The 20,677-nt window shown below is 40.5% G+C and overlaps 1 protein-coding gene across 5 annotated transcripts in view; it reads right to left on the bottom strand.

Annotated features, from left to right (window-relative positions):
• vps13c (vacuolar protein sorting 13 homolog C) overlaps positions 1-20,677 on the bottom strand; it is a 287,267-nt gene that overhangs the window by 263,480 nt on the left and 3,110 nt on the right. For all 5 annotated transcript variants that reach the window (XR_015754174.1, XM_043680595.2, XM_043680591.2 and 2 more), the window contains exons 2-4: positions 19,597-19,640; positions 13,372-13,414; positions 6,461-6,556 (exon numbers count right to left, since the gene is read on the bottom strand). Coding sequence is in view for 4 of the 5 variants with exons in the window: in XM_043680595.2 (XP_043536530.2) it covers positions 6,461-6,556; positions 13,372-13,414; positions 19,597-19,640 (183 nt within the window). In the remaining variant the exon portion in view is untranslated. The remainder of the gene's footprint in view (positions 1-6,460; positions 6,557-13,371; positions 13,415-19,596; positions 19,641-20,677) is intronic.

Genomic DNA, 20,677 nt, shown 5'->3' with positions numbered 1-20,677 from the left:
AGGCTTTAAATGATAGTCAGACACTGCTCAGCCTCTATTTCTTCTTTTCAGCCATCTTAAGTGTGAAATTTGATTGCAGCCTTACAATCACTTGCTAATACAATATCTGGATAGTTTCAAAATAAAAATCTTCCAAACAGATGGTTATAATTAAGCTTTGGCAAAGGGGTAGAAGATGAGGTTAACTTTCTACCTTTACAGTTCAAAAAGGGTTAATAGAATATGAACAAATTCAATCAAAATTGATCAAAGGTGACATTCAAAGTACTCTGGACTTGTATAAATATGACTGTACTTTGCTGCTTAGGACAAAGCTTTTACTGCGAAACAGTACGCAAGATAAACGCTAGAGTGCAATCTGGGCACCCATCTCTCTGTTTTCCCTGGAGCAGAGGCTGAGGGGTGACCTGATAGAGGTTTACAAAATTATGAGGGGCATGGATAGGGTAAATAGGCAAAGTCTTTTCCCTGGGGTGAGGGAGTCCAGAACTAGAGGGCATAGGTTTAGGGTGAGAAGGGAAAGATATAAATGAGACCCAAGGGGCGACTTTTTCACGCAGAGGATGGTACGTGTATGGAATGAGCTACCAGAGGAAGTGGTGAAGGCTGGTACAATTACAACATTTAAGAGGCATTTGGATTGGTATATGAATAGGAAGGGTTTGGAGGGATATGGGTAGGGTGCTGGCAGGTGGGACTAGATTGGGTTGGGATATCAGGTCGGCATGGATGGATTGGACCGAAGGGTCTGTTTCCATGCTGTACATCTCTATGACTCAATGCTGCTGCCAGTTGGATATTTAGACCCAGAGTCTGCAATCAGAAATCTGTGGTACACATCTCAAAAGAAAAATCAAGAAATTCATCAACCACAAGTATGACTTGTTGGATGGCAAGAAGCATTCAAAGAAAATCTTTAAAGTGGACAGAATTTGGTATATTAACTAATATTTGTTTAGTGGGTGCAGGAAAAGTGACCCCCTTTAGGTCAGAAGTCCAAATCAAGAATGTGTTAAAGGTTACTAAAGAAATACCTTTGCTCGAGACAAATGAACTCCATATGCAAGAATATAATTCCACAGATCTTTACCATGTGAAGGCCCAGGAGTGTGTCAAACCATACTGTAGAAGCAAATTACTGCTGGAATCTGTACTTAAAACAACAAATGCTGGAAATCACAATGATTCCGACAGCATCCATGGACAGAGTGCAAGCTAACATTGAGTCTAGATGACTCATCATCTAGACTCAAAACGTTAGCTTGCTATCTGTTCATGGATGCTGCCTGACCCACTGTGATCTCCAGCATTTGTTGTTTTCAGTGCGTCAGAACACGTCTGAACAGACGTATTTATAATTGAGTTTTACATTGGACTTTTGAGTGGGACACAAAAAGGACAACATGACGTTTCTTTGCATTCTCTATCTAGAGGAACGATTCACAAGACAATGGAATTCAGCAGACTGAAGCATTTGTAAAACGTGGCCCAATGACTAGCTCTGTTAAGCTCTGCACCCCTTTAAATACTTACCAGTCTGCGGTGCTTATCACGGGGGAGTGGGAGAAGAACATCTTTCTACCAGATTAGATAACTAGATTACTTCATCCTTTTAAACACAGCAGACAACACCAAAGTACTTCATATAGCAAGGGCGAGTAGGAAGTATATCTTCAAATATAGGGGCTTTGAGCCAAAATATTTTTATTCAGTAACCTTTAATTTTTTTTCCTTGAAAAAGAAGCGAAGATTGACTTGATTAAATTTTCAATGACTGATGCCCATCCAATAGAGTTATTTTGAAACAGAAAATCATCTTGAAAGGCTCAGCAGAATAAGGTTGGAGGCAGCCCATATGGACCATCACTGACAAACTCCCCAAGCACAATTTGAATCTGTGTGGCAGCTACATTGTAAATGAATGGGAGATGAAAACCGGGGAAAAGGGAGACAAAATAATGAACAAAATCTTTAATTATATGTGGCTACTGAAATAAAAATCCATTCAGATTCAGTAGAACATCAATAAAAGGCAAAGAAAGGAAGACTGTTGTGGGAGTTGGAAGTTAGTCATCTCTGCAGGAGTTTCTTCGGATAGTGTCCTGAACTCAACCACCTTCAGCTGTTTTATTAAGACTTTCCCTCTATCCTAAGGCCTGAAGTGGGGATGTTCACTGGTGATTGCACAATGTTCAGCACCATTCCGAACGTCTTAGATACTGAAGCAGTTCACGATCAAATGCAACAAGAACTGGATAACATCCAGGCCTGGGCTGATAAGTACCAAGTAACATTTGCACTACACAGATGTCAGGCAAGAGCTATCGCCAATAATATAGTATGTAACCAACCCCCGACATTCAATGGTGCTATCACCACCATTACCAACATCCTTGGGATAAATATTGACAGAAACTCAACTGGACCCACCACAAACAGTGGCACACACAAGCAGATCAGAGGTTCAGAACGCTGCAGTGATTAACTCCCCTCACGGTTCCACAAAGCCTGTTCACCATCTACAAGGCACAAGTCAGGAGTGTGATGGAATACTCCTCACTGGGTACAGCTCCAACAACACTCGAAGATTGACACCATCCTGCACAAAGCAGCCCACTTGACTAGCACATCCACAAATATCCACTCTCTCCACCACCAATGCTTACTAACAGCAGTGTACACTATATACAAGATGCACTGCAGAAATTCACTTAAGATCCTTCGACAACACCTTCCAAACACATGACCACTTCCACCTAGAAGGGCAAGGGCAGCAGATCACTTGGGAACATCACCACCCGCATGTTTCCCAAGCCACTCGCCAGCCTGACTTGGACATGTATCGCCGTTCCTTTGCTGTCGCTGAGTCAAAATCCTGAAATCCTCTAAGGACATTGCGGGTCAAACTACACACGTGGAATGCAGTGGTTTAAAAAGTCAGCTCACCACCACTTGCTCAAGGACAAGTGAAATAGACAGTAAGTAGTGGCCTGGCCAGCAACACCCATAACAGTGAATTTTAAAAAAGCAAAGACAGCTGTTCTATACTAAAAATGACAGCTGACTCATTGCACATGATTTAAGCAAAGGCGCCCAACTCACTGAAGTGACATAACTCTTCCTCTTTCTGGAACCAACAATCATACAAGCATTAACTTGGAGGGGCTTTCAAAGACTCAATGTCTTGAAGCATCCTCCATCAATCCTTACCCAAAATCATCAAAATACAATCGAAAAGGACATCATTACCAAGTATCTTTAATCAGAGAACCGACCCACTCTAAACTGTCCAACTTGAACTAACCATCCATCCGAGCTCTCAACAGTCGTGCCGTGATCAAACATTTATCAAAGTGAAGTCTCTTTTACCCAAGCAAAGGATCAAAGTGTTTTTCAAAAACACAGCCACAAACTACAAACAATTAAGCCTCATGGACATGGACTGTGGATTGGTACTGCAGTGACGAGGTCAAGTCAATTTAATTTCAATCCCACTGAACATTACGCAAAGTCAAATGTACTCCTGTCTTCATTTAATATGAACCACAAATTTCCTGTAAAGTCCCTTTCTCATTCCTCCAACTGAACAGCATGTCAAACTTATAAACTGGCATTCTACTGACTTCACTAGCATCTGGTCCCAACTTGAAACACTCTTCTCGCATTCCCATTCTAAATATTGCATTTGAGGAATTTTGCATGGCATTCTAACATAAAGCCCTGCCGTTCCAAGGAGGAACATTCTGAAGCTTGGCACTTTTTGGGGTGAAGAAACAAGGACCAGTGTGTGTAACGGAACAGCATACACACACACGCACACTTCTGCTCCAGCTTCAAACTCAGCTTCTCACAGATCCGCCACAACTTCCTCAGGGCAATTCAGGCGCTCTGCTCATCCCTTCACTGCTCACGGTCTGACCAATGCTCTCACCTTTAGCTCCTTCGCTTTGTCCTCCCATATTGAATCTCAGATAAAATGTCAAGTTAACACAAAGTGAAACCAAAAACTTGTATCAGTTTAGTCAAGTTGAGCCTCTAATAAAAAAGGGAAATAAACAGGACAACAGGTTGCAGAGCCACTGGATTCATTCCATACATTAATCCCATTTTGATGGATTGTTTTATTAAAACAAAATAAGCCTTCTGTTCACTTGGCTTCAGTGCTGGGTTAGGAGCCTTCAGCAGCATCGTACTGCCCAAGCATTGCAACACAGGAGGAGTAGGCCACTGAAGTAAATACATCTTCCCACACTATCCTCCTGTTCTTTGATGTCTTTAATATCTAGAAATCCATCTGTCTTGAGCATATTCAATGACTGATATTCCACAGCTCTCTGGGGTCAAGAATTCAGAAGATTCACTATCCGCCCGATGAAGAAATTCTTCATTTCAGTCCTAAATAACTTTCCCCTTTTTTTGAATTTATGACCCCTGGCTCTAGAACACCCAGCCAGGAGGAAAGGAACACAATTCTGAAAAAAAAAACTATAATTCCTTCCCATGTACCAATGCTCATTTGGATGGGTATATGAATAGGAACGGTTTGGAGGGATATGGGCCGGGTGCTGGCAGGTGGAGCTAGATTGTGTTGGGTTATCTGGTCGGCATGGACGGGTTGGACCAAAGGGTCTGTTTCCGTGTTGTACATCTCTATGACTCTGACTCTCTACATTCCTTTATGAAGTCAGAAAGAGATCCAAACTCTCCCAACACAATGGGTGAAACATTTAATTCTCACAGGGCATAGCAATCAAACTGCTTATGGATTATGTCTGGCTTAAGAAAAACAAATCTACTTGGATATTCACTATCGATCTTTTGATTTTTAATTTGCAATCAACATGGTGCTGTTCTGAAACACTATTTACTTGAAAACAAGTTTTACTTTAAGCCACTTTAACCTAGATCCTGTCTGTACAAGAACAATTAAAGAATTCCAAATAGTTTTTTTTGTGCATTTCATTCCTTTGATCCCAAGTAGACTTCCCTACTCTTGAGGATTATCCTGGAGTCTTCAGAAATTGAACATTAATCTCCAGGACACAGCTGGGAGTGACCAAGAGGAAAATAAAACATTGAGGCAGCTTCCTAAAAAAGAAGACATTTTCTAAACACTTCTGTTTGTGTATGCACTAAACATGGGTGGCTAAAAACATCCAATCAAGACCACACAGAGTACTGAGAGCAGGACTGAGCACCACCCCTTAGAAATAAGTTTGGCCCTGGAGAGAATTCAACTCAGGTTTAAAAGGATGATAGCTGGACTTCTGTAGTGATGAGGAGAGATTAGGCAAATTAGGACTATAAATGCTGGAGATTTAGAGTCGAAAAGTGTGATGCTGGAAAAGCACAGCATGTCAAGCAGCATCCAAGGAGCAGCAGATTCGACGTTTCGGGCATAAGCCCTTCATCAGGAAAGGGTGGGGGGGGGAGCTGTAAGATAAATAGGAGGGTGAGATGCAGGTGGCGGTGGGGGGGGAAGAAAGGAGGAAGGTAGGTAGAAAGGCAATGGGTAGATGCAGGTGTTTCATACGAAAAAAGTACCTTTGATAGAGTGTTTTTTCTAATTTCTTTGTCAGCAAGATGATGGATGGGCAATTAGTTCTCCATGAGTTTCTTTCACAACAGCAGTTGCTCTCTGACCAAATTTATACCCCATAGACATCAGATCATCTCATTGAGTTTGAATTTGTTTTGCCAACATCAAACCAAACTCAATTGGGCATAATTTAAACTGATTGACAATTCAAATGTAACCATCAAAACAGCAACCAAAGCTCAGGTAGCCATTTCACAGCCAAAAGTTTCACATTTTCAAATTTTCCATTACACTCTGGAACTGCCATCTAGCCATACAATCTCTCAGTTCAGAACAGCATTCACTCTCTCAAAGGCACAGTACATGTTTTCAACTTCATAACAATACAGAGAGTAGTGTAGGTTTGGAACTCTTGCTCAAACCGCAGTCAATGCAAATTCAATTGTTAAACTTAATCCAAGATACACAAATTATTATTAAGCCTTGGGCCCTATCCCTTAACATCCTTGCTTAATAACAATGCGTATATCTTAGATACAGTTTAACAATTGAATTTGCATTGACTGCGGTTTGAGCAAGAGTTCCAAACCTACACTGCTCTCTGTATTGTTATGAAGTTGAAGGTATATGGAGTTAGACCACATATCAGTCATGACCTCAAGGAATGGTGGAACTGGCTTGAGGGGCCGAATGGCGGAACTGGCTTGAGGGGCTGAATGGCCTCCTCCTGCTCCTATGTTCCAAAATCACTTTGATCCATCACTGTAATAACTTATAATATCTCTACAACTTATGAACATCTAAGAAAAATCCTTGCTTTTCAAAACACATTAAAACATTCAATTTCAAATGATGCTCAGATTAGACTAATTGACAGGTCAACATTATAAATTAACATAAAATTAACAGCACTGTACTTACTTCCTTCTGGAACAACCAGAAGGTTCAATCCATCGAGAGTAGCAACCACGGCTTCACTGTACAGATTCTTCCAAGGGATCTTCAAAGTGAGCTTGTCTATAAATGAAATTAGCATAATACAAAACATGACACAGTATACTTAAAAATAAAATCATGAGGCTTTAAAGAGACTTAAAAAAGAATATTAACAGCTGACCTGGAAAACCTAGATGCTTTACTGCACAAAATCCCAAAACTTGAACATGTTTTTTCAAAAGGATAGAATTACAGAATTCCACAGCACAGAATGAGGCCATGTCTGTGTACATCTCTCAAAAGGCAGACCATATAACTGTTCTGGACTAGGCCGGACCACTCAAAACATTCTTAAGCAGGCAGCCCAGACCATAACTTAGCAATTTGTTTCGGTAAAAGTTAGCTAGGTTGACTACTAGATTTTAAAACAGACAAATATTTATTCAGAACATTACACAATGAAACACAAAGCACAGAATAAACAACCCCTACAGAACTCAGTCTATCCAAACTAGACTTCATTATGCTGATCTGAATATACACAACAGCCCCAATAAGCAAACTACCTTTAAAAACCAGTATGAATGGAATGCATGCTTACAGGTTGAAGTCGAAGGGCAGAAAAAGAGAGGGGGAGAGAGAGATTCCACACAATTCACTGTTGAACTCCTCACCACTTGGACTGAACTAAACTGCTCAGCTAGAGAGCTGACCAATCAATCCCCTTTCATAATACAGATCACTTCTAAAACATGACCACTTTGGCCTGAAGTCTCGTCTGTTTACATATAAACAGAAGGCCTCTCAAAATCCTTTTCATCTCTGTACCAAACCACTCTGATCGGAGCCCGGCCCGGTTTATTACCCCTCTGAAAAAAAAAATCAAGGACAGAGTCTCCTTGAGTCAAGGAACAGCTTTTAGAAAAAAAAGGGACTAGCTTTGTGACATAACATTCATTGCCCCTGCAATATACTCTAAGCAATACTTTTCAAATAAGTATCTAATGGAAATGAAAGGGGAGGGGGTTGGAAGAGAGAAAATGTTAATATTTAAATTAAAATAATTTTCCAAATCAATTAAAATCCAAACAAGCAGCAGTGGACACACCATTAATGCTGGCATTTAGCCTGTGAGTGAGTCACAGCATCAGATCTCAATCATTTTGACTCTGATCTTCAGTAAAAATCAGCTGGTGTCATTAACCCCTTCATTTACTATTCCATCAATGTCATAAACTGACATTGTTCACCTTTCAGAAAATACAACCCTTCGTCAAATCAGCAACTGGTTCTGTTTTTCCTCCTATAAATACCCTCTCTCTAGAAAGTGAATCTCAGTTCAGAACGAATTCAAGAAGTGGTTCGTAAAACACTCTCTTCTTGATTGGTCAACTCCTTCATAAATCGATTTGGTGTCACAGATCCCTTTATGCATTCCAATACAATGTACTCTTTGCATATTTACATTTCTGAATGCAAATTTGTAAAAACATGCATGAGACTATCAGCTCGTCATACCAGCACAGAAACAGACCCTTTGGTCCAACCAGTCCATGGCAACCATAATCCCAAACTAAACTAGTCCCACCTGCCTGCGCTTGGCCTATTTCCCTCCAAACATTTCTTATTCATGTACTTGTCCAAATGTCTTTTAAATGTTGTAACTGTACCCAGATCCACCACTTCCTCTGGAAGTTCACTGCACATGCAAACCACTGTGCAAAAACATTGTCCCTCATGTCTTCCTTTAAATCTTTGTCCCACCTTATAAATATGCCGCCAGTCTTGAAATGCCCCATCCGAGGGAAAGATACCTGCCCTTCCCCTTTATCAATAACCCTCATGATTTTATAAACCTCCATGAAGTCACCTCTCAACTTCCTACACATTAGTTAAAAAAATCCCAGCCTATCCAGCCTCTCCTTATAACTCAAACCCTTCATTGCCAACATCATCCTGGTAAACCTCTTCTGAATCCTCGCCAGCTTAATAATATCCTGCTTATAAGAGAGTGACCAGAACTTCACACTACTCCAAAAGATGTGGATGGCAGTTGCAGGGAGGGAGATAAACGGAAGACGCAGACAGGTAAATCTCCAGGAAATGCAGAGGGGGAGGCAGGTTGTGCAGGAGTATCCTGCAGCTATCCCCTTTTCAAACAATTATGCCGTTTTGTAAAATGTAGGTGGTGATGGACTCTCAGGGGAACCAGCACTAACAGCCAGGTTTCTGGTATCAAGACTGGTTCTTATGCAACGAGAGGTACATCAAGTTCCAAGCGATCGATTGTGATAGGGGAGACTGGTCAGAGACAAAGACAGAAGTTTCTGCACCCAAACAGCAAGACATCAGAATGGTGTGTTGCATCCCTGCAGCCAGGATCAAGGTTATCTCGGAGATGGTGCAGAATGTTCTCGGAAGGGCAGAGTGGCCAGCAGGAGGTCACTGTACATATTGGAACTAAAGACAAAATAATAAGGAATATAGGAAGTTCGGCAGGAATTTAAAAAGTAGATCCTCGATGGAAGAAATATCTGGATTACTCCTGGTGCCACAAGCTAGTGAGGATAGAATAGGAGGATAGAGCAGATGAATGCATGGCTGAGGAGTTGGTGCAGGGAGAATGATTCACGTTTTTGGATCATTGGAATGTCTTCTAAGATAGAAGTGACCTGTACAAGGCGGATGGATTGCACCTGAATTCGAAAGGGACTAATATACTGCAAGGACATTTGCTAGAGCCACTCAGGATGATTTAAACTAGTAATGTGGGGCGGGGGTTGTTATTGTTGAGGGGAACCAGCAGGGATAGTTAGAAAATACATCAATATGAGATGGGTACAGTTGACAAAAAAACAAGTCAGTCAGCACAGGCAGAAACAAAACAGAACAAGGAAGGACTGATAAATTAAACTGCATTTATTTCAATGCAAGAGGCCTAACAGGTAGATCAGGTGAACTCAGCATGGTTGGGAACATGGGACTGGGATATTATAGCAATTACAGAGACGTAGCTCAGGGATGGACTGGACTGGCAGCTTAATGCTCCAGGATACAAATGTTATAGAAAGGATGGGGGGGGTGGTAGAGTATTCTGCATCAGTGTTTACTGCGGAGAAGAATATGGAAGCGAGAGAACGTGAGGAACTAAATAGGAACATCTTGAAAAACACACATTATAGGGAAGGGGGTGCTGGAAGTCTTAAAAACAAAGGTGGATAAATCCCCAGGACCTGATCAGGTGTATGTGGAACCCTGTGCAAACCTAGGGAAGTGATTGCTGGTCCCCTTGCTTAAATATTTGGATCATCGATAGTCACAAGAGAGATATCTGAAGACTGGAGGTTTGCTAACATGGTGCCACTATTTAAGAAAGCCGGTAAGAAGAAGCCAGGAAACTGTAGACAATGAGCCTAACATCAATGGTGGGCAGGTTGTTGGAGGGAATCCTGAGGGACAGGATTTACATGCATTTGGAAAGGTAAGGATTGACTGGGAATAGTTAACATGGTTTTACGCATGGGAAATAGTGCCTCACTAACTCGATTGAGTTTTTTGAAGAATAAACAAAAAGGATCGATGACAGCAGAGCAGTGGACATGATCTATACAGACTTCAGTAAGACATTCGACAAAGCTCCTCAGGGTAGACTGGTTAGCAAAGTCGGATCACGTGGAATAGATGAAGAACTAGATATCTGGATACAGAACTGGCTCAAAGACAGAAGACAGAGGGTGGTGGAGGGTTGATTTTCCGACTGGAGCCTGTGGCGTGACACAAGGATCATTGTTGTGTCCATTGCTTTTCGTTCTTTTGTATAAAACGATTTGGATGTGAATATAGGAGGTACAGTTACCAAGTCTGCAGATGACACCAAAATTGGAAGTATAGTGGACAGGAAAGAAGGTTACCTCATAGTACAATGGGATCTTGATCAGATGGGCCAGTTGGCTGAGGAGTAGCAGATGGAGTTTGATTAAGATAAATGCGAGGTGCTCCATTTTGGAAAAGCAAATCTTAGCAGGACTAATACACTTAATGCTAAGGTCCTGGGGAGTGTTGTTCAACAAGGACTTATACACTTAATGGCAAGGTCCTTGGAGTGCAGGTTCATAGTTCCTTGAGAGTGAAGTTGCAAGTAGGTAGGTTAGTGAAGGTGGCTTTCGCATGCTTGCCTTAATTGGTCAATGCATTGAGCAAAGGAGTTGAAAGGTCATGTTGTGGCTGTACAGGACATTGGTTAGGTCACTATTGGAAAACTGCGTGCAATTCTGGTCTCACTGCCATAAGAAAGATGTTGTGAAACTTGAAAAGTTGAGAAAAGATCTACAAGGAGGTTACCGGGATTGGAGGGCTTGAGCTATAAGGAAAGGCTGAATAGGCTGGGGCTATTTTGCCTTTTACAGGTTTATAAAATCATGAGGGGTAATGGAAAGGGTAAATAAAGGTCTTTCTCCCAGAGTGGGGGAGTCCAAAACTAGACAGCATAGGTTTTAAGGTGAAAGGAGAAAGATTTAAAAGGAGTAACTTTTTAAAATGCAGACGATGGGGTGTGTATGGATGAGCTGCCAGAGGAAGTGGTGGAGGTTGGTGCAACTACATTTTAAAAGGCATCTGGATGGGTATATGAATAGGAAGGGTTTAGAGGGCTATGGACCAAATGGTGGCAAATAGGACTAGATTTATTTAGAATGGACATGTTCGACTCAGGGAGCTGTTACTGCACTGAATATCTCTAGGACTCTGATTCTGTGTCCATATAGTTAATATGGATGTGGTTGATGATGTAAAAATGTTAACCTTTTCTTCAACTAAAAGATATCCATTTATAATAGCATGTCAGTTCAACACTTCAACATCCTGCTCTTCCAAGAGTGGGATAAGACCAGAGGTCTTCTGTCAGGAACAGTGACACTGTCTCACCATGTCGTCAACTCACCTCAAAACTGCTGAATATTTTAGGGTTCTACCCACTTCCTCTGCAGTTTAACTGACTGTCTGCATTGGAACATCATGCCACATGCTTCCTAACTTAATTCTACAAATGAATGCAAATTACCTCCTCCATATGCAATTTTAGTTGTTCATTGCCACAAGAGTACATCTTGACTTCCTTACTTGTAGGTGATAGTTACACCTGCCCCAAGAATGAATGAGGTAATTAAAATTTCCAAAGGTTTTTCAAAGTCCAAGCTCTATTTCCACAAGCATGAACTGGTATGAAATGGCATGCAGTACTGTACCAACATTTTCGTGCACATGAAAAGTCCAGCTCTGCAACATTCTTGCATCAAAATTAGATCAGCAAAATGCTTCAAATTTCTCTTCCTAAAATGAGACTGTATGTAGCCTGTGGGCATACAGCTCAATACTGGCAGGACTCAAATGGGGGAAGGCTAGTGTAGCAGTCTCCAAATGAAGACAATAACTGGTCTGATGTGATGTGGTCTGATGTGATCATCATCTAACCCCATCTGCCCTGATAAAACGTTGCTGAAGCCAGTACTTTTCTTGAACTGCCTCAAGTTCTATGTTGACAGCATTTGCTCAACGTTGTTAGCTGAAGTGTTCCCCAATGGTCATCCAGAGAAAATAAAGAAATGGGAATAGATTTGTCATTAGAATAATGTACAAATTAGAGAGAAACATGGAAGTAAGGTTGTCCCCCTGACAGTGCTTTCAGTCCTTTGCAGGTTATGGCAGGGGTGAAGTGCTATTGTTGTGACAATGAGTTGCCAATCATGTCGGGATTGCAGACCGAGCTTAGGTGACAAATACTAATCAAACAAGCCACTTTGTTACTGGTGTCCATCCAAGCAAGTGCCAAATCTTCCACTGTACACTCCACCAGGGTTGGAAAGGAAATCAAAATAGGAAAGGAAGTTAACTCTAAAATTCCAAACTGTCTGACTGAGGTCTACATTAAATTGTCTTTTCTGACAAAAACAGTTGAAAAACATGGGGGAGGAAAAAAATGCATACCCATGTCCAGATTTAAGTGTCCATGAGGGAAAAAAGAAATCAGAAAGGAGCAAGGAACAATTCAAACAACCTGCCCTCCAGGTGTAGTGTATATCTTACATAAGTCACTGAATATGACAATTCATAAAGTGATTAAATTGACAAATTACCATTGTATTAGTTTTTTTTCCTAAGCTCACCTCCTTCTTAAGCTACATAATACAACTTATTCTATCAAAAAAATGTTCACATGCTGAGCTCATCGAACAGCACTTCCAGCAATGAATTACTCACTGTCATCATTTGGTATGGAACAAATTTGGTGTTCAGCAGTACTTTACAAATAAGAAAGATTAATAAGCAATCTTCTACCTTGATAATGATCAAGCAACGAATGTTGTCTGAACACAAGGTTAAACCTCCTCTCTCTTGCTTTAGAAAGAAAGGAATTTTTGACAGCTATCTAACAACCCTTTGCTAAGTTTTGTTTTCCTAACTGATGAATTATTATTTCAGGCTGACACCGAGCTATAATTTATAGCATTATGGCAAATGATGCTGGTTCCACAGACTGTTTGCAGAATATTTCCTATTTTTCTCTTAGAAAACATCAACATCTTATTCCCACCCAATACTCATCAAAAGGCTCTTGACAGTACCACTCAATTTTGTTAATTCCAAATGAGTGAAATTTCATTAATAAAATACTAAATTACGTAGATATTAACAGTTGTATTTACAGCTGCCAAACAGCAAATAATATATAAACTATCAGTTCTTTAAATAGTAACTACTTATTTATTCACACTTTCTTTCGGTAAGATCATTAATTGAAGTTTTGACAAAGTTGACACAGTAGTTACATAGCGAAAAACTCAGTTTAAGAGCAAAGCAAAACACAGCAGCTCAGTAATAGACAAAAACAAAGAACATACCTATCTGTCCAGCCTTGACTTTGAAAGGGACATCAAAATCATTCTGGTCGGGAAGAAGAATGGAAGAAATCACTTTAGCATAAAACACTCAAATGCATGTGATATTTGCAGATTTTCTACCAGATTATAAGCGAACACAAAAACCAAGATCAGTAAAATAATTCTGAAGCTGTATGAGCTGCAGACTGCCTGTACAATAGGCATGAGACAACCTCACTTAATTAGAAGTCATAATTATAAACAGCATTTCACCTGTGCAAACTTGTCAGGCAATAGTAAAAATAGAGAGTAGACAAGCAGGAGGCTGGAAGAACACAGCAAGCCAGGCAGCATCAGGAGGTGCAGAAGGCAAAGTTTCCAGTGTGACCCTTCTTCAGGTCTAAGGGTTACACCCAAAACATTGCCTTCTCCACCTCCTCATGCTGTCTGGCTTGCTGTGTTCTTCCAGCCTCCTGCTTGTCTACCTTGGATTCAAGCATCTAGTTTTGTTTTGTCTTGTCTCTAATAGTAAAAATGTGACCCAAGAACAGCTTTAAGATCTGAATTGTTTATTTGAGCCATAAAATGATCTTTTAAATATTGTGATTATTCTCCTGTAAGTGGATTTTCAATGTTTTCAAATTTATGTATTGATATTATGCATGTTACAGTTTTCATTCTCACCAAATTGCTCACAATCCAAACAGCTGCCTAAATGAACAGTCCCTTCACATGCACAGTCACCTTCCTTTTCAAAATAAAGTCTCCTGTTTTGCAAACTAACCTTGGGCTCTTCCTAACAGGCTTCAAATGTGTTGTCACCCACCCTAAACATCCATATTATGACAGAGGTTTAATATAAAATTCCAAGTGAGGTTGTTTGAAGAGCAACTAAGGTCTTAAATCTAAACAAAGGAAAGCATGAAAGCACGAAGATGAAACTGACAGCGGTGGATAGGGAAACTATATTCGAAGGTTTTGTGGGAGACAGGCAATTGCTAATAGCTAAAAAACTAAAACACTTTATACACTATTTGCCATGTTTTTACATTAATTTTCTATCATAACATGGACATTATAACGTGGGTGATGACACATTTGAGGACTGTGATAGGAAGAGCTGAAAATGTGTTGCTGGAAAAGCGCAGCAGGTCAGGCAGCATCCAAGGAGCAGGAGAATCGATGTTTCGGGTATGAGCCCTTCGTCAGGAATCAGGATAGGAAGAGCAGTGTTAGCAAGAGCAGTAGAAATCAAGAACAGTATTAAAGGAATAGGCCGGCAATGTTGCCCAAAAACACATGCTTGAAGGTTAGGAGCATTTTAAAATTCTGCAAAGGTGGACCAAGGAAAAGGAAAAAAAAATGTAAAAGCTAATTTGCAAGGAACAGACTGCAGAGGCTTCCAAAAGTGGACAAGATGAGCAAAATAAATGTGGGTCCATGTACAAGCAAAGTCACAAAGATTTATAGTGGAGAATAATTAAACAGCAGAGACAATATTTTATGACTGTCTTCACAGGGGAAAAACACTAAAACTCCCAGTTATAAGGGAGAATTTGTGGGCCTAATGAAAACACGGAACTGCAAGATATTAATCTTAAGTTTTTAAAAAACTGGAGACATTAATAGACAAAGTAGAAAAATGCCCTGGCATTGCAGAGTTTTGAAAGAGGTTGACTGTGCTCACTGACCAGCACAGTGGATGTGCTGATGGCCATCTTTCAAACTCAATTGACTTTGGAATGTCCACTCCACCCTCTCCTCCCTGACCTATCACCTTCATCTCCTCCCCCACTGACCTATTGTACTCTATGCTACTCTATCCCCACCCCCACCCTCCTCTAGCTTCTCTCTCCACACTTCAGGCTCTCTGCCTTTATTCCTGATGAAGGGCTTTTGCCCGAAACGTTGATTTTGCCTGTCCTCGGATGCTGCCTGAATTGCTGTGCTCTTCCAGCACCACTGATCCAGAATTTGGAATGGCTCCAGCAGACTGAAAATGGCAAATTTAACACCACTATTTCAGAAAGCAAGGACAAAAAAATGCTGGATACTACAGACCTGTTAGCCTAACATTAAGCATTGGGAAATTGTTAGAATCTACAATAAAACGTGTGCTAACAGGGCAGTCTAGAAAATAACAGAAGGATAAGGTAGAATCAACATAGATTGATGAATGGCAAAATCATGCTAAAGAACCCTGTTGTAGTCTTTTTTGAGAACATAAGCAGAATAGACTAGAGGGAATGGGTGGATGTGGTATATTTAGGTTTTCAGAAGCTTTTGAAAAAGGTTCAACACTTCAGTTGATGAAAAGTTGGAATGCTAGGACCGATGGGAATATACTGGCATGGATTGAAAACTACTTAACAGACAGAAAACATTAAGAATAAATGAATCATTTTCAAGTTGGCAGCCTAGAGCTAATGGGGTATCACAAGGATCAGTGCCCAGTTATTTATAATCTATGTTAATGGTTTAGATGCAGAGATTGGATGACACAAAATTAGGTGGAAGTAGGATTTGAAAGGAGAATACCGAGGCAGTTCAAGGGGAAATTCAATAGCAAGCAATTAAGACAAATAGTATGTTGGCCCTTATTACAAGAGAATTTGAGTATAGGAATAAAGGCAACTTACTGAGATGATATGAAGCCTTGGTGAGACCACACTTCAAGTACTGTGTAAAATTTTAATCTCATTATCTAAAGGCAGACACACTTGCATACAGGGAATTCAATGAAGGTCACCAAACTAATTCCCAGAGTGGAGGGACTGTCTTAGTAGAAAAGATGAAACGTCTTGGACTCACAAGAGTCTTCCAGGGATTGACAGGGTAGATATTGGAAGAATGTTTCCCAAGGCTGGGACAGTTTCACAATAAGGGATAGCCATTTAGGATTGAGGCGAGGAGCTTTTGCTTCACTCAGACAGTTGTGGCTTTCCAAGATTCACAGTCTCAGGGAGCTGTGGTTGTTCCATCATTAAGTATATTCAAAACAGAGACTGACAGATTTGTTTAGAGAAAACTAGCTACAATGAGGTGAGAATGGATCTGGCCCAAATCAATTGGAATCAAAGGTTACCAGACATTTAATTTTCTTTAGAAGTGCTAGGGCACAGACAAGAGCACTCATGGAGATCAACAGTCATCTGTATGTGAAACCACAGGAGATCAGAGAGATACCATTCGACTATTTCACTTTAGTATTTAGTGTGGAGAAAGACATGGAAGCTAGGGAACTCAGAAAAAAAATTTATGTCTTGAAAACAGTCCACGTTACAGAAGTGGTGGTTTTGGATGTCTTTAAAAGCATAAAAGTTGGATAAATCTCCAGGCCCCAATCAAGTGTTTCCTAGGAGAATGTGGGAAGCTAGGGGAGAAACTGCGGGGCCCCAAGCAGAGAAATTTGTACAGCTAAGAGCGAGGGGCTTGAAGACTGGAAGGTTGCTAATGTTATGCCTTTATTTAAGAAAGGCTGCAAGGAGAAGACTGGGAACTATAGATCAGTGAGTCTGCCACCAGTAATGGGCAAGCCGTTGGAGGGAATTCTGAAATACAGAATTTGCATGCTTAAAAAGAGGCAAGGACTGATTAGGGATCATCAGTACGGCTTTGTGCATGGAAAATCGTTGTCTACATGGACTTTCGTCAGGCCTTTGACAAAGTTCTACATTGTAGATTGGTTAGTAAAGTTAGATCACATGGGATTCAGAGAGTTTGCCAATTGGATATAAAATTGGCTGGAGACAGATGGTGGTGGAGGAGGAGAGTTATTTTTCTAACCAGAGGCCTGTGACCAGCAGTGCGCCTCAAGGATCGGTGCTGGGTACACTGTTGTTTGGCATTTATATGAACGATTTGGATGACAATTTAGGAGGTATGGGTTAGCAAGTTTGCGGATAGCACCAAAATTGGTGGCACAGTCAACAGTGAAGAAGGTTTTTTAAGATTATAAAGGGATTTTGAACAATTAGACCAATGGGCCAAGGAATGGCAAATGGTGTTTCATTTCGATAAATGTGAGGTGTTTGGTAAACTGAACAAGGCCAGGACTAACATAGTTAATGGTGGGGCCCAGGGAGTGATGTTCAGAGAGACTCAGGGTTCAGGTACATAGTTCATTAAAAGTTGCACCACAGGTAGTCAGGGTGGTTAGAAGGCGAATGGCATACTTGCATTCATTGCCCAGACCATTGACTATAGGAATTGGGATGTCATGTTGTGACGTACAAGACATTGGTGAGGCCACTTTTGGCGTACGGTGTACAATTCAGGTTGCCCTGCTATAAAAAGGATATTATTAAAATTTGAGGGGATGCATTAAAGATTTTTAAAAATACTACCGGGACTGGACGGTTGAGTTGAGGGCAGGCTGGATAAGCTGGGACATTTTCCACTGGAGTGTAGGAGATTGAGGGGTGACCTTATAGAGGTATATAAAATCATGACGGATATCGATAAGGTGAATAGCAAAGATCGTTTCCCAAGCTAGGAGAGTCCAAAACAAATGGCATGGGTTTAAGGTGAAAGAAGAAAGTTTAAAGGAATCTGAGGGGCAACTGTTTTCACACAGGGTGGTACATACATGGAATAACTTGCCAGAGGAAAAGGTACATGCAGGTACAGTTACAACATTTAAAAGACATTTGGTCAGGTACCTGAATAAGAAAGGTTCAAAAGGATATGAGCCAATTGCAAGCAAGTGGGACTAATTTAGTTTGGGAAACTTGATCGGTATGGACAAGTTAGACCAAAGGGTGTTTCCGTGCTGTAGGATTCTATAACTCTAAGTTATATACCCATGAAGTAGAAAGACAAGGCAAACACATACAGAACTTCGTGGATAAAAAAGGAGATTAATATCAAGGTGAACAAAGATCAATCTGTTTTTGCCTACTGTCAATCAGACAATACAACAGTGAATGAGGCTGAAGATAATCAGAGAAAGACAAATTTTAAAAAGTATACAAGACAGCATTAAAAAAAAGCTAATATAAAAAGAAAATAAAAATCTTTTCTGAACATATAAGTAAAAGGAATGGTTTAGATACAAGTCAAAAGAGGGATTTTCACTTTGAGGCTGTGGGCACAACTGAGGTATTAAATGAATACATTGCATCTGTCTTTACCAAGAAATGCCCCCCCAGTCATGGTGAAAGAGATAGTTTTTCAGGCATGAGCAGATTTTAAAATTGACAAGGTGAAGGTTTTGACTAGTCACCTTAACCTGCGTGGTGAGGAAGCTTCCAGAAATGATCATTTAAGACAAAAACTAATACTCACTTGAGCAAATATGAATAATTAAGTTAAGCCAGATTAAGGGCAAGTTATGTTTAACTAGACTGAATTATTCAGATAAATGAGAGAGAATGTGGATGCAGGTCATGCTGTTGACGTGGGTGAATGCAGACTTCCAAAAGGTATTTGATGAAGTGCACAAGAGACTAGTGAGAAAAATTAAAGCTCATGGAATAAAAGGGATAGCAGCAACATGGATATGAAATTGACCCAGCGGTAGGAAACAAAGAGTAGGGGGTGAATCAATGGTTTTTGAACTGGAGGAAAGTTTGCAGTGAAATTTCCTTCAGGTCAGTTTTGGAAGTTGGGTTCTTCCGGCTATTTACTAATGACTTAGGCCGACATATACAGGGCATAAGTTCAAAACGTGCAGGTAGTATGAAACTTGGAAGCAATGTGAATTGTGAAGACAATGGTTTAGAACTTTAAAGGCATTCAGATTGGTGAAATGGGCAGAAGTGACACATATAAGTTCATGCAGAGAAATGTGCTATGTTCCATTTCAGTAAGAGGAATGTTGTAACAGAAACAAAATAAAGGGTACAGCTCTAAAGCAAAGACAGAAGCAGAAGGGCCTAGATGCATATGTGCATAAATCATTAAAGGTGGTAGGACAAATTAAGAGCATAATTAATAAAGCACACCGTGTTATGGGCTTTATCAATATGGATTTGATGTGTTAAAACAAGCTCAGCCTCAACTAGAATACTGCATCCAATTCTGGGTACTGCACGTTATGAGACATTGTAAAGATGGCAGGGAAAAGAAAACTCAAGAATGATCCCAGGGATAAGGCAGGATAAAGGATCAACATGAGCCTGCCAACTCCAGGGAATCTCACTCCCCTTTACTCTTAACTAGAAACCGTCAACGTGCACAATCAGATAAGCAATATTTGCCAAAACAAAAATTAAGAGAAACAAAGGTTAAGCATAAATTACTTACTAGAGCATTTTCTTTGATTTTCAAGTTATCAAGGACCACATTTCCTAAAAACAAAATAACATTCATTAGCACAATTCACAAACACTAATTTACGTGATAGAAATCTTAAAATCAATGGCTGTCTATAATTATCCAAACATCCATGTTTATTTTTAAGTTTAATAAAAAACAAATAAAAAAGATTAACATGTGGCCAATGTTATGATAAAATTATCTTTAATAACCCTCAACTTTTAGACACAGCAGTTAAGTAAAGGTTAAAAAACAAAAATTCACAAAGGAAACCAAAACCACTAATTTAATCTACACAACCTACAAGTGACAACTCTTAAGAGTCAAGATACAAGTTACATAACAGTAGGTGCCTTGTTTCCACTTGATTTAATTAACAGGTGTCACCACTGATCAGAAATTGAACTGGACCAGCCACAGAAATACACTGCCTCCAAGAACAGGTCAGCAGCTGGGAATCCTCCAGCAAATAATTCATCTCCCACATCCACAAAGACTGTTCACTGTCTATAAAGCTCAAATTAGAAGTGTGATAGAATACTCTCCACTTTTCTGGATGACTCTACCTTCAGCGACACAAACTCAATATCATGCACAAAAAACCAGCCTGCTTGATTGACACCCACTTGAATCATACATCATCTGTCCCTCTTCCACTCACAGGGTGAGTTTGTAGGTGGCTGTACAGATCAATGTAGCTTCTGCAGGCTCTGTTACATTTGGGCAGAAGGTGGTCGTGGGAAGGGGTGGGCAAGGTGTTGGTGTGGCAGTACACTCCTGCTGTTTTAGCCTGGCTTTCACTTTCCCCCACAAGAGAGTCTCGTGGTGCTTGACCCCTTCCCGCATACAGTTCCTCCACTTTGGACTGTCTTGTCCAGTGATTCCCAGTGAATGCCACACTTTGCCAGTGAGGCACACTTCCTCTGGGAGGATATCACTGAGGCCAGTGAGGATATCACTGAGGCACACTTCCTCTGTCTGCTGTTTCAAAGTTGGAGTAGATCACCTGCTCGGGGAGTCTTGTGTCGTTCCGACAGACAACGTGCCCATCGTAGCCAATCAACAGTGG

The sequence above is a fragment of the Chiloscyllium plagiosum genome, unplaced genomic scaffold (genome assembly GCF_037043375.1).
Source record: "Chiloscyllium plagiosum isolate Xiang-an unplaced genomic scaffold, Cpla_swu_hap1 HiC_scaffold_42, whole genome shotgun sequence".
In the NCBI taxonomy this organism is placed as follows: domain Eukaryota; kingdom Metazoa; phylum Chordata; class Chondrichthyes; order Orectolobiformes; family Hemiscylliidae; genus Chiloscyllium; species Chiloscyllium plagiosum.
Note: the sequence above shows the minus strand (reverse complement) of the source record. Positions and strands in the feature narration are given on the sequence as shown.